This window comes from Onthophagus taurus, chromosome 1 (genome assembly GCF_036711975.1).
Source record: "Onthophagus taurus isolate NC chromosome 1, IU_Otau_3.0, whole genome shotgun sequence".
NCBI classification, from domain to species: Eukaryota; Metazoa; Arthropoda; class Insecta; order Coleoptera; family Scarabaeidae; genus Onthophagus; species Onthophagus taurus.
Window position 1 is genome coordinate 20,104,300 of NC_091966.1, and position 27,901 is coordinate 20,132,200.

Sequence of the window (27,901 nt, forward strand, 5' to 3'; positions counted from 1 at the left end):
CTATGTTCTAAATTAATCGTTTTTAATAACAGAGTTATACGTCATCATTATTCTTAATGCTCTAATTTAATTTAACTTCTTTTATTGTGGCGTTATAAGAATTCATATAAAATTAAGTTTAATTATTTGTCGTAAATCTTAATTAAATTTATCGCATTGAATTTTATTTCATCTCATCTAGTTTTTTAGATATCTTTAGTGTAAGTTTGCAGTGTTAAAAATTGCGTGCAAAAAGGTTATTGATCGACCTTTTGACAGTCGGTCAACACAGCCAGTTATAATTACCCACGTGCCCCATAACTCCGTTCTAATGTATTATGCAGAACTAAGGAAATAATGACTTTTCTTGGTTTGGACATTGATTGAATAGCGGCGAATGTGATTTAAAATTAGTACGTTAAATTTAGACCAAAGTAATTCATGTTGTGTACAACAATAACGATCTTTTTGAAATCCGTACAACGACAGCAACAAACTTTTACCCTTGTTTTTTTCTCCTACTTTACAAGCTCTTTCTTTTATTTAAATCCGGGTTTTGTCCTTGGAAGAGATTATCCTGTTTAAATACATTCTACAAGAAAAAGAGCCAACGAAAGTGGACATGGCTTAGTCCAGATGGTAGGACAAAAAAAGATATAGACTTTATACTCTCTAATGACAGAAAGTTATGTAAAGACATCATCGTCCTAAATCATTTTGATACGGGCAGCGATCATCCTGGTTCGTTCGGCCACGTATAGAAGTAAAAACCACAAAGAATGAAACTCTAAATTAAAACCAAACTCCCAACAATGGAAGTGCTCGAACTCAACAAAGAAACATACCAAAATGAGCACTAAACACCAAAGATATAAACGAAACAATATGAAAAATAACTAATAACATAAGAACATTCACAAAAAAAATCTGTAGCAGAGGTAAAAACATAAAAGAGATTAAACTTGAACCGGAAACTGTACAGCTATTGGAATAACGAAGGAAAACATAGATGTGTACAATACAAAAGTATTAACCGCATTGTCAAAAAGAAAATACGAGCAAATCTAAGAGCATACTAAACAAAACAAATCCTACAAACTATAGAAAATAACAAGAACGTGAAAATACTAATTATAAGATCAAATTTAGCCAATGGAAAACCAAACATAACGAAAATAAAAGATGAAAATGAGAATATAATCTTTGCAAAAGAAATCCAAACATTCTATGAAAATATAAGTAGGAAGGCTATCACAGCCGGTCTTAATTAAACTAAAACTAGAACTAACACTAGCACTATCATTAGAACTAACATTAGACCTAGATCTAGAAACATTCGGGTTAAGCCGTGCGTCTATTGAAAAAATGTTTGAAACGTCAAACCGTGCCTTCAGAAACAAGTTCGAAGTGAAACAAGTTTTTTAAAAAAATCCACCTTAACCCAAAAGTTTCTAGTTGTAGGTCTAGTGTTAGTTTTAGTGATAATAATAATAATAATAACATAACTTTATTGCTATGGTTCATACAAAATAACATTTTCCTTATGTGTTAATACTTAATTTATACTAAATAAACGAACCAAAATTATACTTATTATTGTTATCGAAATTGAAATTGAAAATGAACCTAGCAAAGGCGAAGTTCAGTCGTAATTACATGAAGACGACTGTTCAACTTAACCTAAATACAAATAAACAAAAAAGAAAACAAAAATAATTAAAAGAGAAAAAAAACAATGCATGAAATCAAAATAAAACTTAGAACCAAAAATATAATAAGAATTCGCAGATGTTTACATAGCATATGGAGCAACAATATTCACACCAGACCCAAGCATACGTACCCCCTCATTATCCCGTAGAAATATTCAGTTGAATTGCCCAATGTGCTGATTGTGAGTTTTGCAAGTAGTATAAAAAAAGTCTCCGCACAGAAAACGGTTGATAGAGTGCAGACTAAGGTTTTTCACTTCGTTCGGACATCATTATACAGAATTAGAGTATAATGAGTATTATAAAAATGACAAAATTTATGGTTTTATTTTTTAACGATTCTTATACAGGGTGTCTTATCGAGACCGGTCATTAGACGTTTCTGGGGTTCTGGATAAAATAGAAATTTGAGAATTCAGATTGAAGTATTATCAATTGCGTTCTCTTCGACTCAAATATTTTCAGATTTTTAGCACTTCCGGTTATACCGGAAGTCGCCACCTACTTTATTTTTTTAACTGGAACACCCTGTATATTTTTACATATTTGGATTTGTCTGTTTTCAAGGCTTATGAATAACATTACTTTTTGCATTTTGATTTAGCCGTTCTCGAGTTATTCAAATTTTTCTAGAAAAATCTGCTCCAACAGACATTTGTTCAAAAAATCAGAGAACACTCGATTTTTGAGATATCAATTTAGGATTCAGAACATGCTTAAGCAACATGATTAAGTATGTTTTGGTGTCGAGAATGGCTGTCTAGAACGTTTGGTCACTTTACTATGGCACGTTAACTTTTCGAAATTTGGAAGTACCATAACTTAATTTTTTTAAATGGCACCTTCCATATTTTATTACTTAGTCGTCTTCGGTGTCTCATTCTACATCTTTTATATCCCATATGTCCCATACCTATATATAATTATTTTGGCCAGAAACCCAGAAACGTCTAATGACCGGTCTCGCTGAGACATCCTGTATCATATGATGTAGGAGTCATAGTAAAGTAGATTCACAGCAAAAAGAAATGCGATTTAACCATTATTTAGAACAAAAATTAAGAATTTAAAGAATTTCGTTTATTGCTGGTTGGGTAATAAACTAATAGACCAGGTGTGTAGTGATGGGTATCTAATTTTGGACACTATTTCCTTGGTGCCGTCGATTAAAATTTTGATATAATCTTTTTGTTGAAAAGATTAAAACATATGATTACCGTTTTTACCTGGACGAAATTTTTACCTAATTTGTAGAAAATTAAACAACAATATTAATAACAAAATTTTTTTTATTATAAATAACATGTTCGAAATGATGTCCTTCTTGATTAATACACATTTCTATCCGGTGTCTAAATGAATTTTGGACATTATCTCCTTGATGCCGTCGATTGATTTCATCAAAGGCGGCAATAATAGGTACGTTGTTGCATATCTTCTCGCGTTGTTGGTGCTGTTTGGTAAACATATTCTTTCATCGTGCCCCACACGAAGAAATCCATCGGTGTCAAATCCGGTGAACCATTACGTCGTATCCATCTTTCAGGAAATTTTTGGTGGGCAGCATTTGTCGCATTTCTGGAGTAATGGGTTGGAGCCCTATCCTGCTGCATCCTCAAATTATTTCCCACAATGTTTATTAACGGAATGTCTTCTAAGTAATTGACTAATTCATTTTGGATAAAGTTAGCGTAAATTTGTCCTGACAAATTTTCTTCAAAAAAATGAGGCCCTATTAAATGGTGATTTATAATGTCTTCCCACACGTTCAGTGCCCAACGATTTTAATTTTTCTTGTCGCATCCAATGTGGATTAGTTGGCGCCCAATAGTGCACTTTGTATGTATGTAGTTTTACGTGGGGGTGAGTGTCTTCACAGCACGTAGGCCCCAGCTTGCCCTTTGTACGTCCCCACAATTATAAACAGTCATTCAAGGGTCAGAAAACCAGCCCAATCTTTTCATGAACGTTAATATAGAACAAAAAGGTATGTTCCTTATGTCCGAAATTTGGAGCCATGGTACTCCGAAAATGGATTCCCTTAAGTTCGCGAGATTCCCTTAAGTATTTAAAATTTATTTTGTATTGATGGCTAAACTTTAGCTGCTAAAGTAATAAGCTTTTGAACAAGACGTGTCGAACACTTAATAACAGATGTCTAACAAACCTGACGCCCATCACAAAGAAAGAAATGCAAAAAATTGATAAAGATTTTCTTATTTGTGGATATATCGAGACCAAAAGAAACAAAATCGTATTTTATTGCATATCCAAATTAAATTTAATAAAAAATTTATATTATAAATTCATATTTTTTATCCAAATCTAATTTTTGTCATTAGTTTTTGTTTTCATTTTTTTATTTATTTAATCTTCTGTTTGTAATTTTTGGTAAATAAAAGCTAGTAAACTAAAAGATTATCAATCGTAGTTAATAGTACAAATAATAATAGAAATAAACTAAACGATGGCTTTTCGGAATGTTTATAGATAATTTGTAGACGGTAATTCAATTTTTGACGAGATGACAAATGACAATATATTTGACAGCATCCGAAACATAATCGTGCTAATTTAGAGCTTTTTTGAATGAACGTTGGCTAGGATATTGGGTATTAAAAGTTCTAACGAACTAGTTACGTGAGATACCTGTATATACTACATATATAAAATAAATACTAAATGATTAATACCAAAAGTTTTAATGTAGTATAAAATTAGTACATAAATAGCACAAAATTATGGCACTATCATGTAACTAGACGTCTAGCTACACCCCTCACTTTGCAAAAATTTTAATGTAGTACAAAATTAGTAAGTACATAAATAGTACATAATTATAGTAGTATCAAAATACCGATATCTTGAAAGGGGGGTAGCTGTACGGACCTGAAAATCACACGTAAACTGAGCCAAGGAAATAAAAGCATATCAAAATTACACCTTTGCAGGTAGGAAAAGAAAATAATAATTCCCCGAAACGTCATTTTATTATTTTCGTCCCGCATTTGTTACAATTTACAAAACAATCTCTTGGCATAAAAATTAAATAATGTTATTCCCACCTCTTTAATCTGTTTCTATAGTCCAGCCGTCGAATTTGTGCAGTGATAAATCACCGTGACAGGTAGGTAAATTTCTCACATCGTCGGTCGCCCTGTCCGGATTCGTCAAAGTAAGTGTCCACACCCCTTCTGGGGGTAGCGCACTGAGCGCGTTACTGGGGACAAAAAAATAATAAAAGCCGCCGACGCACAGTGGTCTAAATTCGAAAAAACCCGAACAAAAATATTTTAACGCAGTTTGGGTTAAGATAATTTTTTGAAACTTGGTATGTGGCTATAGGACTATATGTTAAAGACTTTGTGAACTTTTGGATCAAATATGTCAACCGGAAGTACTAATTTACTTGACGCCACATTCTATTTTTTTCATATAATTTAAGTCCTTAGAATTGGATAAATACAAAATTTTATACAACGCTATTAAATCGTGAAGGATAGCTAAATACAAAATTGTTTAAACTAAATTGGTTATATAGTTTACTTCGATGTAAGGTTTCTATAAATAAATCTTTAACAACAGAGTGTCTCACGTAACTGGTTCGTTAGAACTTTTTCAGGTTCCACTGTTCGTACAATTTTGAAATTTTGGTAGCATGGGTTGTTCATGCGGAACTTTCAATCTTAAATATTTTCAAGATGGCTGCCACTTCCGGTCTACCGGAAGTAGACCATAACTTCGTTATTTTAAATGGAATGGAACTTTGATAAAACTTATTGGTACCTAGCGTTTTTCGTTTTCGAGTTATTTTGGTTCTAACCTTTTTTTGGTAAATTTCACCATGCTCTTTAAAACCCCATATCTCAGCCAACGTTCATTCAAAAAAGGTCTAAATTGGTACGATTATTCTTCAGATGCTGTCAAATAGTTTGTCATTTGTTGTATCGGGGTATCTTATACAGGACCAGCCTGTATAAGATACCCCGTAAAATTGAATTATTGTTTCTCCATTTTCAATGGCGAGAAAGTAGAAAATTTTAAATGGAATGCACCATGCTTTTTTAGCCTATCAGAAAGGGAATTTAATTCTCTATAAATTATCTACGTTGCTTAACAATATGTATTTCTTCTTGTTCTGTTTCAGACCATTCTTCGTCATCTTCATCTTCGTTGCATCCTGTCTCATATAGCTTGTTCTGATTCTTGTTCTTCGTCATATTCATCTTCTTCTTCGCGATCTTTTTCTTCTTCCTGGTCTTCTCTATTGTCTATTATAATTAATCTTTTAGTCTCCATACTCATCTTTTTATGTTTTCTAGAAATGTGCTGTTGAAAATTACTTATAAATGGATGTGAGCTGAGTAGCAGTCTTTTAAATAGATCTTCATTCGTATCCAGTCTACTACATTTCCTTGTGTGGCTCTCTCTAAATTTTCGGATCTTTTTGTTATTAGCTTCTTGCGCTTCTTCTGACAACTCTCCAATATGTAGTAGAGCTTGTTTAATGACTGCAGATCCATGTATCAAAATTTTATGAACGCTGGTTGGCATATAGTACCAACCATAAAATGGACGTACTTTTCGGCAGTTTTGAAACAATTTTTATCAAATTCATTGCTATTAATATTGTACCCACTGTTTATTGCAGCCAAAAGAACGCCAAATCGCTGTATTAGTACCTCGTCAATTCCTTAAATGAAGTATAAAGTGATTAGTACATGCGCGCTTACTATAAAATTGTCATACCAGTAATCTCTGATGATAATTTAGTAAAAGTACGTATGAACCAGTCACCTTCCAAGTTCTAATTTCTAATCTGTATGAGATGTGAAGCAGACACACAAAAAACCGAATGTATGTATGGAGAACAGACAAACCAAACTTAAAACCTTCTAGCTCTACCGTTCATCTGTGAAATTTTTGCTCTGCATAAATAACATTCCATTCCAGATGATTGCTTCAAATTCCCATCAAAGAATTACAGACTTTATACCTTGCCATCCACCATCGTGAAATAAAGAGAAAAGTTAACACTTACACATTTTGAGGTATATGGCTGAAGGGAGCTTATTTGGTTTGAAATATATATTTTTCTTCGGTTCTTATAAGAGCGGCATTTTCATGCACCCATTGTAATCTAATCGGTCTACAAAACTGTATAGATGATGGTGTGGGGTTCTTCCACAATACAATATTATTATCATTGTCTTCCAATCGTAATGGGACTAGGAAGACACAAATAGCGAATCATCTTTTCCCTCTGCATTTGTGATAAACTTTTGTTTATAAGACGAATGACATCCGCTGCCATCAAACCCTTACAATGTAATATAGAATTTACATTTTCCATTTTTACAAAAAAAAGTAGATATTTCAAGTGTTCCAGTTTTTTGCCGCACTGTATCTAACAACCACTTCCGGTTGTTAGATATGCCTGAAACTTTAAGTCTGGTATTCTATTATTGTTATGCGAGTTTACACCAAATATACGAGATGTATCTTTTAAGATAAAGAATATAAGCATTTTATATGAAAATAGTCAAATAACGCACTCAGTCACTGATTATCTTTGAGCGCTAATATCTTGGTAAGGAGCAAGTTAAAGCAAGATGTGGTTATCATGTTATATAGAGCACATCTCAAAGAATAAGAATATTCTAGCGACAAAAGTTCTTCTTGCGTCTTCTGCGAGATATATATGTTAAAACATTTGGTTGTAACTTCAAGTAGGTGTTAATTAGCTTTAAAAGAAGTGCTTATTACGTATTTCTGCAAAAATATTTTAAAAATTAGAAAAGTGCCAAATGAAGACCTTTCTATACTGTTCAAGATAGCAACAATGCATTGTCTTGAAAAAGTGGAACACAATATATTTTCTTCGTCTAAAGTTCTAGCATTTTATGATATTTAATACACAAGAATTGTAGTACTGTTTTATTGCGTACAGTTGGCACTAGAAAGTACATAAGACTTTATTCCTTTCACCTCTCAGTCTATTAGGACCTAAAGTAGATGTAACATGTAAAAAAAACGAAAAAAGTAATTTCGAAAATTTGATTTTCGTTCACATTTTACCGCTTGTGGACCACTGTGCGACGCACTGTGAACGGTATTCATAACTTCTTATCTGACTGTAAAGGCAGGTTTATTCTCGTATAGTGTAGCTGCGCCTTATAGATCTTGGTGGGAGTAGGCGGTTATATAACGAAGGAACCGACTACCCCTTTTTTTTGTAAGTACCTGTCACTGTGATTTACCACTGCACAAATTCGACGGCTCGACTATAGGAATTTCTAAAAAATTTTTGTGTTGAACTGACAAACACATCTTTTAATTTTTTTAATAAAAAGATTTTATTAAATTGATTAGATACCTTAATATTGAGTTAAAAAACTATATTCGTTATAAAATAAGTTCAAAATTAAGCCTCAAGCGGCTCAAAATTAAGCTCCTGGTAAGGATAGTAGTTTCCGTTTACGGTACCATAAATTTAACTGTCATATCATTTTTCTTAATTTTTGTCGTAAATAATGAATAAATCGCAATTTTTTGGTGTGAATTTACTTTACTATGACTCCCACATCATATGACATAAGAATCGTTAAAAAATAAAACCATAAATTTCGTCATTTTTAAAATTTTTCAAATTATTCGCAAACCGTGCAATAAAAAATTTATTTGACATGATCACCACCTGGCCAAGTGGGGTGGCTTAATATACCGGGTGTCCCTCAGAAGTGGCTCACCTCCATATTTTTTTTTTATTATTAGTGATATAAGAAAACCATTTGAAATGAAATGAAAAAATTATAGATTTAAAAAACTAGCAAAATTAGTACTCATTTCCGGTATAACCGGAAGCACAAAGAGAATGATTTCATGTCGTAATAATCCGTTTTAACGGCCTAATTATGCATTCCAAATAGTTTTCTTATATCACTAACAATAAAAAAAATATGGGGGTGAGCCACTTCTGAGGGACACCCGGTATATAGAATTTGGAGTTTCTATCTTGAAATTTAGACGTCAAAAAGCCGATATCAGAACCGATGGAACACCAGGCACACTGAGGCAAGGTTGTATAAAAAGGACCGCCTGAAAAGCGCTGTTTTATGAATTGGAATTGTAATAACAGGTGTTTGATATTGTTGTGGATATCTGTTCTGGAACTATTCTTATTGTATAAATATGGCGGAGCATTCTCAGTGACTATTTTATGCGAGAGACAAAACAAATGTAATTTTCTACGATTTTCCATGTTTAACCAGTTTGTCTGTACCGATGTGTGAGATATCCTATCAAATTTCCTAATCCCATAAATAAAGCGAAGACAACTGTTCTGAACACGTTGAATACGACAAACGTCTCGTTGAAGCAAACAAGTAATAACCAGGGCATCACAGAGTTTCTTTTTAATGTTAACTTCCAGACTATGCCTGTGTGGGTACAGTGATCTTAGGACCGTGTACGCCTTTTTAATACATGCTGTTACGTGATTACCGAATCTTAACTTTCTATCAAAGAGAACGCCCAAATTTTTTGCCTCTGCAATTCCAGAGTTTCACTGTTGAGAGATATACTAATATCGTCCTGGTCATAGGCACCACAGATCACCACTTTGGATTTCGACGGATTAGTGTTAGGCAGAGGCTTTCTGAGTAATCATAAATTATTTGTAGATCGGTGTTCAGTTTTGCACATACGTCGGTAATATTTTCCCCATTGAAGTGTGCATATACATATCTGTATGTCATCAGCGTACATATGAATTTTGCTATAACGCAGTTTACCAGGAATCTGAGACGTATACAACGTAAACAATAAAGCTGACAGCACCAAACCCTGTGATACACCAGATTTGATAACTATTTCATTAGAATAGATGTTATCTAATTTCACAATTTGTCTTCTGCCATCAAGAAAACTCCTCAGCAGTTGCACCGCAGATTTGTTTAGGCCTAAATACTTAGCAAATACTAGCATCTGTTGATCAAATCTGTCGAATTCCTTGCTGTAGTCTAGTAGGACATGAATTGTACCCATTCCTTTATCTCGAGCAGCTACTAGGTCATCCGAAACTTTTAGGAGCGCTGTAGAGCAGCTATGGCCCGAACGAAACCCTAACTAAATTGCAGGCATGATATTTTTGTCGCTAACAAATTTCTTTAGTTGGATTCCTATCCACTTTTCCACTATCTTTGATATAAGTGGTAACACACTAATCGGCCGTAAGTCGTTCATAGTGTTGGGCTCCTTCACCTTTGATAATTGAGTTATCAACACCATTTTCCATTCATCGTGAAAGACAGATGGTTCTATACAGCAATTGATTATACGCGTTATAAATTGAACAATGTAAGGACAACAAAGTTTTAGAAAATTGATATTAAGAGTTTATGAGCCACGGAGCAAATGGTTTAGAGAAAAATGATACACATATTGGAGCATGCGCATCTAGGAGTCCAGCCATCTGATGATTGAAAAAAGTACTTTCTCATTAATGTCTTTGATCCTAAAGATATAAGAGGAAATTACAATAAATAGCTATAGGAATGTTTATAGATAATTTGTAGATAATTAAATTCCCTTTCTGATACCTTAAAAAAATATGGGGCGTTCCATTTAAAATGTTCTACTTTCTCGCCATTGACTATAGAGAAACCAGACAGTAATGAACAGTAATTCAATTTTTGACCACCTGTACAAGATACTCTGATACAAAAAGTGGCAATCTAGTTGACAGCATCTCAAGAGTAGTCGTGCTAATTTAGAGCTTTTTTGAATGAACGTTGGCTGGGATATGGGGTTTTAAAGAGCCTGGTGAAATTTGCCAAAAACAGCTTGATACCTAAATAACTCGAAAACGAAAAACGCTAGGTACCAATAACTTTTATCAAAGTGAACATATTTTTTTAAAACATGAATTTTGTTTAGAATATCAAGATGAACCGAAATAAATAATCTACAGGTGTTCCATTAACCACTTAATGCGAGAGTTTTTCTGTGAAATGAGGTCAAAAAAAGCAGGTTTAATATTTATAAGTGGCGAGAGGTACTAGGGATAGCGCAAATCGGAACACATTTGATGCGCGAGAGGGTCCCGTTCGAGATGCTTAAGTGGTTAAAGAAAACGTATCTGTGTTTCGTCATAACTTTTTGACTGACCCCGTATATTTAATTTCTCTTTATTGTAATAGCTTTTAAAAAACACTAAAGCTTTTTTATCTTAACAATTTTTGCTAGCTATCTTAGTTTAGGAGATAACCGACCGTTTCCATACATATCAGCGACCTGTATATCTTGGTCGTACTATTAAAATTAGCAAAGAAAATCAAACAGCCGAAATAACGCGACAAATTAAAACTATCATGGGTAGCATTTGGAAAACTCAGTTTTATAATGAAAAACAAAGAAATACCGAGAACCTTAAAACGAAAGATATGATAGCTATATACAGCCAGTGACTATCGATCTTAAAACCATGGCCTTGACAAGAAAAACTGCAGAACATCTTAATGTAACCTAAAGAGCGATGCCGGGAGTCACTCTAAGAAATAAGCTTCGAAATAGCGACATTTGCAGAAGAACAGAAGTGACAGATAACATCTAGTAGCGAGGCTTAAGGGGCAATGGGTAGGAATTGACACAGACAATAACCTTTTTAAATCACGAGTACTTAGAAAAGGTGGAGGAAGACCGCAACAGCGGTGGATCCATGATGTGAAGGATGTAGCAGGGAAAGAAAGGATAAGAACAGCAAAAGACAGAAATAAAAGGAGACATTTGGAAGAGGCCTATGTACAGCAGTGGATAAATACAGACTGAGGTAGAAGTAAAAGAGATGTAGTGGTATTAACTTACGGCGAAAAACGTTTACAAACGGCAATTATACGCGGTTTTCAGAGTTTTTGGGAAAAAGTGATTGTGCAATCATGCCACCAACTAAACTTATACAGTGTGTCCGCAAAGTAACGGATATAGGCGATAAAATTATAATAAACGATTTATGGAAAAATCCCTGAAACGGGTCAAAAGATTTAAATTTTTTAATATTTTTTTTAAATGGTAATCCCCCATTTTTATTGCGGAATATGAAAGAGGATTTTTTCTGAATCTAGTACAGTCAATATTAATATTGGTTACATAAGAAAATCTTCGAGTAAAATTACTTTAAAGTTTAATTACTTCAAATTTGTATAATGATAAAAATAGCAGTAGCCATGAGTAACTATGGTAACCAATTATTCTAAACAATTCCTTGAGTGTCAAAAACTGATTGAGTAAAGCTTCTTGAAGTGTGGGGGCGCGCCATCTTGTTGGAATAACTGCCGTGGGAATTGAGTTGTGTCAACATTACCGGGATGGAAGGAATGACATTGCTTTGAAAAAATTTAAACATCTCTTTCCACTTAAGGTTTCCTCAAATCTTTTGCGGATATTGGGTGTGCTACTTTCTTGGCTAATTCAATGTAAATATCCCTTCGTCGAAAAAATTATGTTTTTGACAAAGTCTTCGTCATCCTTGCAAAATTGTTGTTGCAAAAACTACGATTCATTGATCGTGAATCAGGTTTACTTTATGGGAATGATATTAACTTGCAACATTTAGTAGGCCAGACTTCGAGAAATGCTTCGAGAGATGGCCATGCTGTTAAATTTAGTCACAGCTAGGCCCACCATACTTTGGCTAATGAGTTGGCGATCAGGATATGTTGTATTAAAGAGGTCAACTACTTACTAAATTAGTTTTTCACACTTAGGAAATTGTTTAAAATAATTGGTTACCATAGTTACTCATGGCTACTGCTATTTTCATCATGTCAACAAATCTGAAGTGGTTAAACTTTAAAGTAATTTTTCTAGAAAATTGTCTTATGTAAGCAATATTAATATTGACTGTATTAGATTCAGAAAAAAATCTTCTTTCATATTCCCTAATAAAAATGGGGGATTGCCAATTGAAAAAAATACCGATGACGTGATAACTCGTTTAAAAATGGCCTAAGAAATTTGAAATCTACACCAAACAATTGCAAAAAATTTAAATCTTTAGACCCGTTTCAGGGATTTTTCCATAAACCGTTTATAATGATTTTATCGCCGATATCCGTTACTTTACGGACACATTGTATACCACGGCATAGAGCGTAAAATTGGCTATACATTCTATATGTTCTTGGAGGTTTGTCCATATCATATAAGGAAGTTATTATCCCGATAGTGATAATGCGCTCCAAAAACGCACCGGAAAGGGGGTTTTTACAAAATGATATTGTTTTAAAATCTTTTATTCGATTTTTGTTATGCACCGATAGAAAGAGCAGAACATTTTCTATATGACTGATACTGTTTCAGTTTTTTGGTACTACCAAATATATAGTTGTACTGAGAAAGGTCAATCTACCGGTTGTTCTATGTGTAGTGTTGTTTTCTGGTCGACGTCGATAGATATTGACCGACAAAACCCGGATTTAGATAGCCCAAAGTATGTTCTTTTCAAATTGATAAAACTTTTTTTAAATTCTATTCCATAATGGCTGACACCGTCTTGAAGTTTGATAATTTTGAGGTGTATTCGATCAGGGTCAGGGACAAAGCCCGCTTTTAAATTAAGTAAAGATCGGGCTTTCTAGTGGTAAAGTTAATATTCCACCATCTCTAAAGACAACGACGATATCAGCTTGTAATATAAGTGGAAAAACAAGGGTAAAAGCTGGTTGCTGAGAGGTTTGTTGCTGTCGTCGTACGGGTCTTTTTGAGATAATTTCCTGAAACGTTTTATTATCTCGAAAATGTTGAATTGAAATAAAATCGATTTATGGAATAATAACTTTTTAATTAATATACATGTAGATGTTTTTAATAAATCGTTTTGGTTTCTATAAAGTTTTATACAATCCAATTCCTTCTAAACAATTCTACAAAACATAATTAAATCAATAATTAATTACATTATTAATACGATCCTATAAATTTTACATTTTCTATACACGTGTTACAAATCCATTTAAGTCGACCAAGTGTATAATATAAATACATAGTCATCACATTTATTTTGGCTTTTCATTTATTGTGATCAAAATGTTTTAGAATATTTTAGGCCTTAACTCGTGTCCGATTAGTAAATATATCCCAGAAAAGATTATGTAAGTTATATTTTTTTCAATAAATACATTGTGCTCTAGAACGGCAGTGATTTTATAGATTTTATTAGAATAATACATAATTATATATAATGTATAATTTTAGTATATAGAAGAATAAATTTTTTTATTGAAGATATGAATACTTTTCCAAGTTATATTTACTAAAATCAGTGTTGTTATCTCATTTGCCATACAAGAAATTGTAATATTTTTAATTCCTTTTTTAGTTTAATTACGATTAAAATTCTAATTTATTTTTTTTAGTACGTTAACACATCGATACATGTAAATATTATACAAAATACCTAAATCGTATTTGTTGTTTCATCATATTTTTTTTTGTTGGAGTGTTTGAAAATAGATATAAAAATATTGGGGCACTTTGTCTTATACGTGTCAGTTGTTAACTTTCATTTCTCAAGTACTACATAACAATTTTGTAAATTTTCCTAGATTGATTTTTGTTTCATTAATGTTAAAAAGGTTTAGAATCAAGTGTAACGATATGATCAAATAAATTCCGTGCCAAAATAACCAAACCAAATTAATCAGTTTATTTTAGGATTTTTCTTTGTTATAAAATAAATTGCATTTTTTCACGACATCCAAAATTTATAGACCTTTAAGGTATAAAAGATCATATCTATTCGAATTAGGTCTTAACATAAATTATTTTTGATATGCAAAAGATTTTGAATAACTAAATTTTCAACCGTATTTTTACTTTGTTTAATTTTTTTGTTGTTTGTGTTGAATATAAAAAAGAAACTCATAAAGCTATAAATTATTCATCATATTCTGACACAATCCGTGTTACACTTTCTTTTAACATTGTATAGCGATAACGATGACGAATTAAAGCTGTTTTTTTATGAATGTTAACAAGAATAAAACTCGTAATTAAGAAGTAATAAAGGAAACGAGGCATGTAGTGGAAGTAAGTAATTGTTTTAGGTTCATATTTAAAATTAAATAAAAAAGATGCTTTAAAAAAGTAATATTTGTTGAAATGCTTTTAGACACGGATTAGTCCAGTCTTAATTTTTTCAATAATTCGTACAGATGTCATTTACATAATATCCCTATACATTTAAACAACAAATATTAATAAAAACGATTATTATTATGTACAGAGTTACAAATTCCTAAATCTTTATATTTTTTAAATAACCCAAATTTGTGAAAGGTGATCCGTAAAAATTTATAAATAAGTTAGTTGTTAACTGTTAAAGAACTAATGATGCTTTAAAAAAATATTGTTTCAAAAATATTGATCTAAACATAGTGACAACACTGTAACAGAATTTGCGTTTAGAGCAAAGAATGGGACGGAGACTCATATTAGGCAGAGTTAGAAATTATTGGGGCAGATATGGAGCCGGGGGGAACAAATATTTGCAAAAGATTTCTACAGGATGTTCAAATTTCGATGGGTTTCCAGGGTATCTCAGTAATTATGAAAGATAGAAAGTTGCGGCTTTCGCGAACCTGAACTACTTTTTTTTGCAACTTACAATGACGCAAACCAAATTTTCAGAGCCCTCTTTGTTTTTGATATACAGGGAGCTCGGCTATCCGGAAACGGAAAAACGGGTTTATAACTCAATAACCGTGATGACTAGAAAAATTCTACGTGCACCATTGAATTCCACGTGAAAAAATCTATTAGAACCCGTTTTTACTTAGTTTCCGAATAGCCGAGATACAGGAGGTGTCTGAAAATAGTAAATTTCAAATACTCCCTGTATAGTGTATATCAAAAACGAACAGGGCTATGAAAATTTGGTCTGCGTCATTGTAAGTTCACAAAAAAGTAGCTCAGGTTCGCGAAAGCCGCAAGTTTCTATCTTTCATAATAACTGAAATACCCTGCAAACCCATCGAAATTTGGACCGGAAATATGGGTGTGGAAGGAACACAGGATGGTAGACGAGATCCATGAGAGATATTGAAGGTGTCTTCGAAATGCGTGTACAACGGAAGACCACAGATTCTTTGGCTCAAAATAAGTCGATTTAAGTTAAGTTATCTATAGGGTAATAAAACAACAATTATTACACCCATACCACCTTCAAAAAGTGCAAGAGCTTTTACCTGTGGATCACGAAATGCGTTTGACTTTCTGCCAACTCATCCAAAACGAAAGAATCCACGACCCACATTTTAGTAGAAGGATTTTATTGACAGATGAGGCAACGTTTACCAGATCTGGTATCACTAACATGCGTAACGATCATGTTTATCCTGAAGAAAATCCGCATATGACCACAGCATCAGCATCAATTCAAAGTCAATGTTTGGGCTGGAATTATTGGCTATAACATCATTGGACCGGCAATAATTCCAAATCGATGGATTGGAACGGAAGCTGATGCCCCAATAAAATGGCCAGCAAGATCACCACACCTTACACCGTGTGATTATTTTCTCTACGGGGCATTGAAGTCAAAAAGCTATGCCTCTACAACTGATAGTGAAGAGGAATTACGAAGAAAAATTTTGTTAGCATTTAATACATTAAATAATCGCAAAACAATGGACAGAGTGCAATTTAACTTACGACGTGTAAATTTATGTATTTTGAAAAACGGTGGTCATTTTGAACAATTTTTGTAAATATGTCCTACTTGTTGTGTTGGTAGTTGTTGAGTTTATTGTTACCTTTTGTTTCTTAGAATTGATTAAAAGTTTTTCTTTCTAGTACTGAAACAACTAAATACGACTACGTTTTTTCCTCAAACTATATGCTTTTAGGATTATTGAATTCCCACGCTTTTGATCAATTAATGATATTGTATTTACGTTAAACATAAATTGCAATTAGTTGAAATCAGTGCCAACTACGGCGAGGTAACTTTTGTAACTGTAATGATGTAAACAAGACCTGCAGATATTTAAAAATCTTATAAGAGACAAAAACGGTTCAGAACTAAATGGGCTATTCAGAAATTGTAATAATGTAATTGTCACCTGGTCAGAAAAACAAATATGGAGGAATATCCGGGAACACATGACTTTTCCATCATTCCTGTGTTTCTAAAATTGTATCAAAAACCATAAAAAGACATTAATTGAACCTAGGAACTCACTTCTGAATAATGGTTTCAATTGATTTACGCGTTTTCAAGTTATAAAAAATAAAACAATTTTTTTTGCTAACTTTGAAGTCCTCTAGCGGCAAAACGAAGCAACTTTATATAGATAACTTAACTTAAATCGAACTATTTTGAGCCAAGGAATCTGTGGTCTTCCGTTGTACACGCATCTCGGAGACACCTGTATAGTGAGAAAGAATTTGAAGATGGAGAAGATAAGCGTGTAAGCAGACAGAAGGGGGATAAAATACGAGGATGGGTTGGAACAGAGTAGCGATTTTAAGAGAGTTTGGAGGGAGGTTAGGACTGGGGTGGGGGAGTATGGACAACAAGAAAGATGGGAATATTATATCAGAGTAGGGTATTCAAAAGACGAAATACAAAGAAAGAGGAGGGAGACAGAGATGTAGAAACGCAGGGGCGGCTCTTATATACAGCGTGTCCCGTATCTTCCGCATCAGAGCATTATACGGTTGTAGGATACATTATTCTGAAGGGATCTTTCTAATAAAATTTTTTCGAAATGTTTATAATAACCGCACGGGAACCCTCTCCCTCACATGTGCCGGGCGAGGGAGATGGCAGAACCTGTACCCCAGATATGTGAATTCTCTCACCTCCTCAATCTCTCTCCCCTCCCATCGCCATTCCTCCCTCTTTCTTTTTCCCCCTTTGCAAAACTTAATCATCTTTGTCTTTGCTGCATACACCTCCAATCCCTTCGCCCTGAAATACCTCTCCAAGTGTCTCACCATCCCTCTCATATCCGCCGCATCCTTCGCCACAACCACCATGTCATCCGCGTACGATAGCACGTGAACTCTCTGTTACTTCTCTTCTTATGCACTGGGCATATTATCCATCCTCCAACCGTTCGAAAATCCTTCCCCCTTCCACACATTGTTCAACGTCTCTAACATCTTCCCTCTCACCTCAGTCGTTTCCTCCCCCTCGATCGTCTGCCTATCTTCTACCCCTCCCAACAAATTCATAAAGTGACTCCTCCATTCCACCATCTGTATTTCGTTGCTGACCTCCTTTCGCTTCCTCAACTTCTTCAAATACCTACACACATCCCCTTCCTGTCTTATCTGTTTAATTTTTGCTGCCTTCTTCAACCTCAACTCCCTTGTCTTTGTCCCACATACTTCTTTGTACCTTCTTCTTGCCTCCTTATAACTGTCCACCAGAACCTTTCGTCTGCGCCACTGCCTCCCTTTTCGCCTCCCAGCATTCTCCATCCCACCATTCGTTCCTTCCCAGAATGCGTCCCCGGTGCGAACACTTCCTCCTCGGTATCGCGTCACTCACCACCTACATCAAATCTTCCAGTTATGGGACTGCTTCCACTCTTTGTCGCCAGATCGTCGAGGGTTTCCCCTGTAGCGTTCTATCCCTTCTCCTGACCAATCTGGCTTAACATATTTTACTTCCTCCTCTCGCCGCCTTCTCCCTCCTACCCCCTTCAAACAATAATAACTATCATAATAACGGAGGAAATTCCGGTGTGAAAATTATGTGGGGATGATTAGACAATTGAGACAATTGATCATATGCTGAGGTGTGACGACTTGGTGGAGGTATGGTGTGGGAACATGTACTAGATTGAAGGGTTGAGGGGACAGTGTGCGTTGTGTAAGTTGTATATTATGTATTGTAGTTATTATGTTTCAATTGTGTACAGAATTGTCACTTTCTGATAAAAGATAATATATAGGTGTCCCGCAACGATTGTGCAATACTTCACCAGGGAATTCTCAGGTCGAAAATAGACAAAAAAGCCAAATAAACATACGTCCGAAAATGGTCCATTTTCGAAATATTGAAACTTTTAATTTCATAAGTTGACCTATTATTGTTATCATTGGTTGTGAAGATTTAGATATAGTAATTGTATGATTACCATGGTTGCGATGGTTAAGAAACAAGTTAAATAAATAATAAGTTAATATTAACAAAATTAATACAGTTCATTAATAATTTAACAAAACAGGGTAACAAAGACTGTTGAAGAGAATCCTTCAACCAGCATAAAAACAACGAATATTTATTTGGAAAAGAATGATGTCATGATAAATGTTCAATATGCGCACCATTTACTTCTAAACACAAACGGATACGTTTTTTAAATGAACTTCTAATGCTAATCGATCAGAGAATACACTGTTGTAAGTATTGTACAATCGTTGCGGAACATCCTGTATACAGAGTGTCTCAGCGAGACCGTTCATTAGACGTTTCTGGGGTTCTGTCAAAATAAAAATTTGAGAAATAGAAAATTTGAAATTTGATTATACTTAATCTGAATTCTTAAATTTTTAGTTTGGCCAGAACCCCAGAAACGTCTAATGAACGGTCTCGCTGAGACACTCTGTATACATAACCACACGTGATAGCTAAGATTCTTGGGGAAAAGTATTGATTTAGTTGATAATTAAATTTGAGACTGCCCAATAAGTACAGTATAAAAGAAATTCAGGAATATGGGTCTTCTAAAAAATTCAATTTTCGGAGATGAGTCCTTTTGGAAATATCATTTAGGATTCAGTGTAAAAAATACAAAAGATAACAAGACAAAAAGATTGAGTTTATGTTTGAAAAATAGCATCGATATGCAGACTGGAAGACGAAAGGTTGCTCAAAGTGCGGTTCTTTTTAGGCTCTATAACCTCTATAACCTAGGTCGGACCCTGAGCTCCCTTATGGGGAGATTGTGGTCTAAAGGATCAACAAGTTTTTTTTTTTCATTATTTTGCAATTCTATGCCTTATGGAATATGTGTATAAAACGTATACTCTTCACGTAATATACGTGGTACACTAAATGTAGAAGCAATTTTGTTACTCGCCTTGACTTGAAACTTTAAAAAGAGAGATTTAGTCAATTCTGTTATATTTGATACCAATCTTGTTGACTTTCATACAAAAAATTATTGCAAGAAAGTGTAACTAACTGATAAGGTACTATACCGGGTGTTTAAAAATTGTGTTCGGATATTTTACCCACTTATAGTTCTCATCAAGATAAACAAAAAAGTCTGAGTAGTTGATTTTACGTTGCTTTTCAATAAAGTCCAAATCTAGTCGTTTAGTCGTATTACCCATGCAAAACTAAACATATTTGGTCTTTAGTTATTGTGAATCTCACGCCACTTTCGTGTAGTTGGTTGCTTTTATTTCACGTAAGCATGAATGAATACACAAATGCAGAAAAGGCAGACATGCACTTTATGTACGATGCTGCTAATGGTAACGCTTATGAGGCACGTCACCGTTACTCAGAAACATACCCCAACCATAACTTACTTAATGATAAATTTTTCACTAAATTTCATCAACGTTTGTCGGAAGTGGGTTCTTTTAAAACAACTCACCACGATGCTAGTCGACCTCAGGTACAAGTGTAAGAAGGATCTCTGCTGCAGTAAATATTAATGCCTCTCTAGTTTGGAGAATTTTACGTCAGTAACAATTGTATCCTTACCATGTTCAACGAGTGCAAGAATTTGTCGCTCCTGACTACGTTTCGAGAGGAGCATTTTGTGAAGTGATGTTGCAGAAGCTTGTACAAAATCCGATATTTTATGCTAGTGTTTTATTCACTGACGAAGCTGCTTTTACAAAAGACGGATTTTTGAATTTTCATAACAATCACGTTTGGGTAGATGAAAATCCTCACGCTGTTGTGCAATCAAGAAGCCAGTATAAGTTTTCTGTAAATCTTTGGCTTGGTATACTTGATGATCGATTGATAGGACTTTCTGCGAAACACTTTGCCGATATTATTCGAAGATGTACCTCTCCAGGATAGGTTACAAATATAGTTCATGATATATATAGCAAGAGGAGGTTTAATAGTTTGGCCACCTATATCACCTGATTTTTAATCCTCTACACTTTTTTGCATGGGGTTACTTAAAATCATTACTGTATTCAGTACCTGTTAATAACTTGGAGGATCTCCATCAAACAATACAAAACGCATGTGAGACTATTCGCCAATCTCCAGAAGACTTCAAAAGAGTGCGCGATTCTTTTGTACGAAGATGTCAAGCATATCTTCAAATGGAGGGAGGTCGTGTAGAGCATTTACTTTAAGCATTTTGTGTTTAGTTTTTATGTTCTGTTTGTATTATTCCAAATTAAATAAACATTTGAAGACCAAGACTAACAGAGAGGTTTACTAAGACCTTTTTGTTTATCTTGATAAGAACTATAAGTGGGCAAAATAACCGAACACAATTTTTAAACACCCGTTTGGGTTTAGTCGTTTTAAGAGACGCACGGCTAAACCTTAATGTTTCTAGTTCTAGGTCTTGTCTAGTATTAGTTGTGGAGCCAGCATTAGCTATAGTTTTAGTTATTATTCAGCGTTAGATTGTTGTATATTTTTATTAAACCAACACTAGAACTAACACTAGATCTAGAACTAGACACATTTGGATTTAGCAGTCTTAAGACACGCACGTCCAAACCCGAATGTTTCTAATTCTCGATCTAGTGTTAATTCTAGTGTTAGTATTAGTTTTAGTTTTATTTGTACCGCAAATATCTGAGCTTATGTTACAAATGAGTTATGTTAATGCAGGACAGTATTATTTTATATTAAGTATTATTCTATTTTAAGGATTTAATACAGGAAAGTAAATAATAAAATTCGGATAATAAGTTTTAAATTTAATGACATTAACTAACGCCTTCTTTTATTACGCCCGGTGATCGCTTTTTATTGGCAATTTCGGACTCGCACACAGTGTTAGGAAGTTATGAATATCTGGCCAAAAATCTAATTACAACTAAATGATGTTGAATATGTTTAATAATATCTCCGTAATAGTTAGCTAGGATTTATTTCATCTATAGACAGTGCTTAAAACAAAATTTACGATTTTGAAACAAATAAAAGTGTAACAAAGGTTTTGTTGTGGGTTGGGTTGGATGTTTAAGTTAATGTAACTCCGATAACATGGTACATTTACTTCATATACCCTAACCATACGTAATATATACTTATACAGGATTATCCACGACAACCGTCCATTAGAACTATACAGGGTTCTGATCAAAATGAAAATTTGAAAATTCAGATTTAATTATTATTAATTGTGTTCACTTCGACTAAAATATTTTCAAATTTCTAGCACTTCCGGTTATACCGAAAGTCGCCACCTACCTTATTTTTTTAACTGGACCACCCTGTATATTTTTACATATTTGGATTTATCTGTTTTCAAGGTTTATGAATAACTTTACTTTTGCAATTTGATTCTGCCGTTCTCGAGTTATTCGAATTTTTCTAAAAAAATCTGCTCCAGCAGACATTTGTTCAAAAAATCAGAGAACACTCGATTTTTGGAATATCAATTTAGGATTCAGAACATGCTTAAGCAACATGATGGAGTATGTTTTGGTGCCGAGTACAGCTGTCTAGAACATTTGGTCACTTTACTACGGCACGCTAACTTTTCGAAATTTGGAAGTATCATAACTTAATTTTTTTAAATGGCACCCCTTATTTTATTACTTACTCGTCTTCGGTGTCTCATTTTACATCTTTTATATCCCATATGTCCTATACCTAACATTTATAGTTTGGGGGATAATTAGGGTTTTTTGAAAAATGTACACATTATATCGATAGTTAACCTAGTGTACCATGAATACCTAGTGTGACCTAGTGAATAACCAAATGAAGTGGAGGTTTGAAAATTTGCGGGCTTGTGATGTTTGATGCCAGCTTTTTAACTAAAGGTTCCGGGTACTTGTGGTTACACCGGACTTCTATAAATTATTATCACATTCAAATAATCTTCATTACTAAATCCAAAACGTGGTGTTGTTTGAAAACAGATCACTACAAAAAGTAACCTAGTCATCACACCAACCGAAATAAATCATAGCTTTAGCAAATGTGAAACTGTTTATTTTTTCCTTACTAATCCTCTGATAATACATAAACCACAAAATTCCCAACACAAATTTTTTTTTCCGGCGGTCAGAGTAGATGACATTTTTGATTACAAAAAATTAAAATCTTAAAAATTACTTAACTTAGGTATAGTGTATGTAACATACAAGTGGCCTAAAATTGAACAAAAATTTCAAAAATGTAATGCAATACAGGGTGTTCCATTTGAAATATGAAAATTGTCACCTCTTCCGGTGTAACCACAAGTATCCGAAACCTGAAAATATTTTAGTAAAAAACTGGCACCAAACATCACAAATCTGCAAATTTTCAAACGCCCACATCATATAGTGTAACCTAGTGAATAAGGTCACACTAGGTATTTATGGCACACAAAAAACCCTAATTATCTCCCAAACTATAAATGTTAGGTATAGGACATATGGGATATAAAAGATGTAAAATGAGACACCAAAAATGACTAAGTAATAAAATATGGGGGTGCCATTTAAAAAAATTAAGTTATGGTACTTCCAAATTTCGAAAAGTTAACGTACCATAGTAAGGTGATCAAACGTTCTAGACAGCCGTTCTCGGCACCAAAACATGTTCTGAATTCTAAATTGATATTCCAAAAATCGAGTGTTCTCTGATTTTTTGAACAAATGTCTGCTGGAGCAGATTTTTCTAGAAAAATTCGAATAACTCGAGAAAGGCCGAATCGAATTGCAAAAAGGAAAGTTATTCATAAACCTTGAAAACAGATAAATGCAAATATGTAAAAATATACAGGGTGTTCCAGTTAAAAAAATAAAGTAGGTGGCGACTTCCGGTATAACCGGAAGTGCTAGAAATTTGAAAATATTTTAGTCGAAGAGAACACTATTAATCTAAATCTGAATTTTCAAATTTTTATTTTGGCCAGAACCCTGTATAGTTCTAACGAACGGTTGTCGTGGATGACCGTGTATACTATAATATATACAGGTGTCTCACTATTCATAGAGGTTTGAAATTTTGGTATCGTAGGTTGTTCATTCGGAACTTTCGATCTAAAAGATTTTCAAGATGGCTGCCACTTCCGGTCTACCGGAAGTAGGCCATAACTTCGTTGTTTTAAATGGAATGCTACAGTTTTTATTACACTTTTTAATTGTACATAAAAAAATATGTTGACTATTAAAGTATAATTAAAGACAATTAAAAGGTGTAATAAAAACTGTAGCATTATTATTTCGGAAATGGCAGCCATCTTGAAAATATTTTAGATCGACAGTTCCGAATAAACAACCCATGCTACCAAAATTTGAAAACTGTACAAATAGTAGCCGCCATAGCAGTCGACTGCTATGGTGGCAACTACGGAGGAACGTGGTTTGACTGTTCCCGTCAAAATTTGCGTGTAACATGTCTATTACCATAGTAATGGACTGCGAGCAATGCTATTGCGAGGGCTAGAAAATTTTCTACTTTCGGTATAGCACATAAATTTTACGATTTACACGCCAATTTGACGCTAACAGTCAAACCACGCCCCTCCGTAGTTACCGCCATAGCAGTCGATTGTGACGTGTAACGTCAGGTTTAAAAAGTTCTAACGAACCAGTTACGTGAAACACCTGTATACACTGTGTATATAAACTATGAAATCAATTCGATAAAAATTCGAGGGATATTCTTCCAGAAAAAATTCTTGAATATCTGTTGTTATATTGTTATATTTTTTAACGCGCATTTTTTGAGATAAAATTGAAATGTACAGGTGTCCTAAAATTGAGATACCATATGTTAACATTTTAAAATAGAAACCCCCATTTTTTTGTTGCATTTATGGGATTGTACGTAAATGTTGAGTATTTTTCATGTAGCTGTCTTCGAGAAAATAGCTGTTAAAAATACTGTTACTATGTTATTTGCAATAATAGTAAGTAGTAACTACGCTATTCTCTCTTTCTGTGTTAATTTGTGAAAAATGTTTAATAATGTAATGATAACCATAAATTATGTTTTAACCCATAAGCAAATTTAGTATTTTAACATAGTCTTAAAATTTTTTTATACCTATATTTATTTTTCATCGTCCTCACTGTGTTCTACAATTTCAATATTAGTTGCAATTCTTTGATTTCTTGCTATGAAATGATGTTATAATTGGGTCTGAAGATATAATAGTCTGCTTAAAATGTCTCTATTATTGTGTATTCTTGATATTTTTCTGGAAAAGTCTCAATATATCTGCTAAGGTTTTTATGCCGAATTTCTTGCGCTTCTTCTGAAAGCAGGCCAATCTGGATACTTAATGATTTTATTATTAAGTGGCCATGCACAAGAATTTTATGCACTGCCACAGGCATATAATACCAATTATATAATTGATTCTATAATTTGAATTGTGTCGTTTGTAATATTTTTAAGTGCAGCAGTGTTCTTGATAATAATTTTTGTGAAATCTTGGCATCTGGTTTGGCATTTTAACGCATGATATCTGAATCGTGACTCTTTTTTAAAGACCGAAAGCTTCTAGTTCTAGATCTAATCATAGAATTAGTACTAATATTAATTCATAAAAAATAGTTATTCTGAAAAATTGTAAACGATTGATAGTTTCAAAACTAAGTTTCAGTATTCACTTGAGAATATCCGTAGACACTATCCTGTATATTAGAAATTTTATTGAAAATGCGCAAATATGCGCTATTTATTTTTTTGGGAACGGAAAGTATAGGCTTGAAACTACATAAAAAAACAAATTTCAAAAAATTTTAGATTACATTTTTAAAATTATAGTGAAATTTCATAAGGGTACAACTTTTAATATGTTTACAATCGTTTCTCAACATTAATCAAATGTTTTTTTTGAAATTGATATGCGAAATAATTAACACTTATTTCTTTACATATCATTTTTATCCAGAGTTGAAGTTAATAAAAAGTGGTTATTGCGGAGTAGCGAGTATTATAATATAACCTAACGGTCCCCATTTGCCAAAATATTAAAAAAGAAAATTAATAAAATCATGTTATGGCCGGTAATTTCAAACTTCCTAACACTTTGTCATAGTCCGCCGCCTATGATCTGTAAGAAAGGAGTAAGTGCGTTGTACTGAAAGGTATGTGAAATATGATGTTCATCTTGTCATTTTTAAGGGATAAGTGCCAAGTTGGACATTTAATTGTTAACCTGCTCTCCCCGCACCTGATTAATACGTTCTTACGCTTGACACAATTGGGATAATTTAAATGTTTGTTTCAAAAAAATTTCACATTTTAGAGAAAGATAACATTTTGTATACGATTTTTGCCTGACACAATATTTTTGAACTTACATTAGAACAGAAATATTAAAAATGTTATTATTAAATTTTTACGACTCACCCTGCACACCTTTCAAATATATATATAAACTTTCGTTAATTCTTCTCATTTTTAGTAATAATCAAATATAATATCAATTTCTCCGAGAAACTTAATGACTATGTACCGAAGAATTGTGTTCAAGCATACGAACAGGTCGAATGTCAGTTTCTGATCCCACGGTGGCATCTTGATCGATCGAGATATGACCGTGATGATGATGATGATGATTATGACATTTTGGAATCGCTCCTGTCAGTCTCGAATCGGAACTGATGGCCCTCTCCAGCTTCCCTCTTGCATTGTGATGACAATCCCTTTTCCGTGTGCGAGCACGATGAGTGCAATCGGAAGCGTTTGAACTTCTACGTCTCGATGATGATGAAGGGCAATGAATTGAATGCGTGGGTAGTTGATAAACTGAACCACCTACAAACATTTCGAATAAAAATTCTTAGAATAATAAATAAAATTATAATCATCAGATGAAAGATATTTCTTTTTTTTTGGTAAATATCGATTATTCAAATAGCAAGATAATAATCAACCTATTTCGAGCTACCCACTCACCAGAAACGTGTCCAGTGGTTGAGTCTCGGTGATGAAGAAATTGTAATCTCGGCGAACACGAATGTGAACTTCTTCGTAAACTTTCCGGTAATTCTTGAGCATTTTGTCTCTCTTCTTCGTCGACTCGTCGTTGTCGTTTAAGTGGTCTTCTTCTATCTTTCACTCTTAAAGTCACTGGATATTCCGTGTGAAGATCTAAAGCCATCGAACCTTGACTACCACTGCCTTGTAACGATTCATGACTTAATCTGTAATAAATTTAATTTATTGCTAATTTTGTTAAAAAGAAAAAAAGTTAAGATAAAAATATGTACCCAAAAAAATGTAATTGCTTCTAAAAATATAAAGATAAAGCTGGGGGAGTAAAATGAATTTGAAAGCTGAAATCCGAACGCAAACAAAAAATAGTTTTAATTTGTTATGGCACATACGTTTATGTAAGTTTTGTGTTTCTTACCTATACGATGCGGCTGTTTCGTCTACAGAAAGAGCGTGTCTGTGTAGTAAACCCGGATTAAGCAATGCACATGCTGCAAAAGTCCTTCTAGTACCTTTTGGAGACGGTTTCTCGTGGATAATCCGATGGCTGGCAGTAGAAGGGGATGTTTTTTCAGCGTTTTGTTCTAATAGCGAAAAGTCCGGCGCCGAAGGGCTTTTACTAATCGAACCCTGAGAATCGTTAAACCAAAAAGATAATAATCTAAATTTAAATCATTTAAAAATTCATCATAACCCAGCAACAAGCAAAAAAGAAAAGAAAAATTACAAAAACCTCATTTAAACACATTCAAATTTACCTGTGATGCTCTCAACGAATTTGGTTTATTTTGGCACGAATCCAAAACTAATCCTCTCGAAAATTGCAAAAAGGATTGTGTCACTAGTCTTCTATCTGGACACACGACGTGCGAATGGGGCGAAACTCCCGTTTGAGACCCAGAGTGTCTGATGGAATTATGAGCTGCGTAACTATTTCCGTAAGAACTGTGATGTCTTGGCGTAACAGCTGTTGTTGGAGCCGTTGTTGAATTCATTTTAAATCTGGCAGGAACCACTTTGGCGGCAGAATCTCTTGCTTCGAATGTCATCACGCACGCTGCCACTACTATAAAGCCTAATCATTTCAAAAAAGTTA

General features: G+C 33.8%; 1 protein-coding gene across 1 annotated transcript in view; it reads right to left on the bottom strand.

Annotated features, from left to right (window-relative positions):
* Positions 1-13,509: 13,509 nt before the first annotated feature.
* Positions 13,510-27,901, bottom strand: part of LOC111429247 (uncharacterized) — a 43,985-nt gene continuing 29,593 nt past the window's right edge. Inside the window, exons 4-7 of the mRNA XM_023065113.2 lie at positions 27,564-27,880; positions 27,224-27,435; positions 26,767-27,014; positions 13,510-26,625 (exon numbers count right to left, since the gene is read on the bottom strand). Coding sequence (XP_022920881.2) covers positions 26,309-26,625; positions 26,767-27,014; positions 27,224-27,435; positions 27,564-27,880 — 1,094 coding nt within the window. The 3' untranslated portion in view covers positions 13,510-26,308. The remainder of the gene's footprint in view (positions 26,626-26,766; positions 27,015-27,223; positions 27,436-27,563; positions 27,881-27,901) is intronic.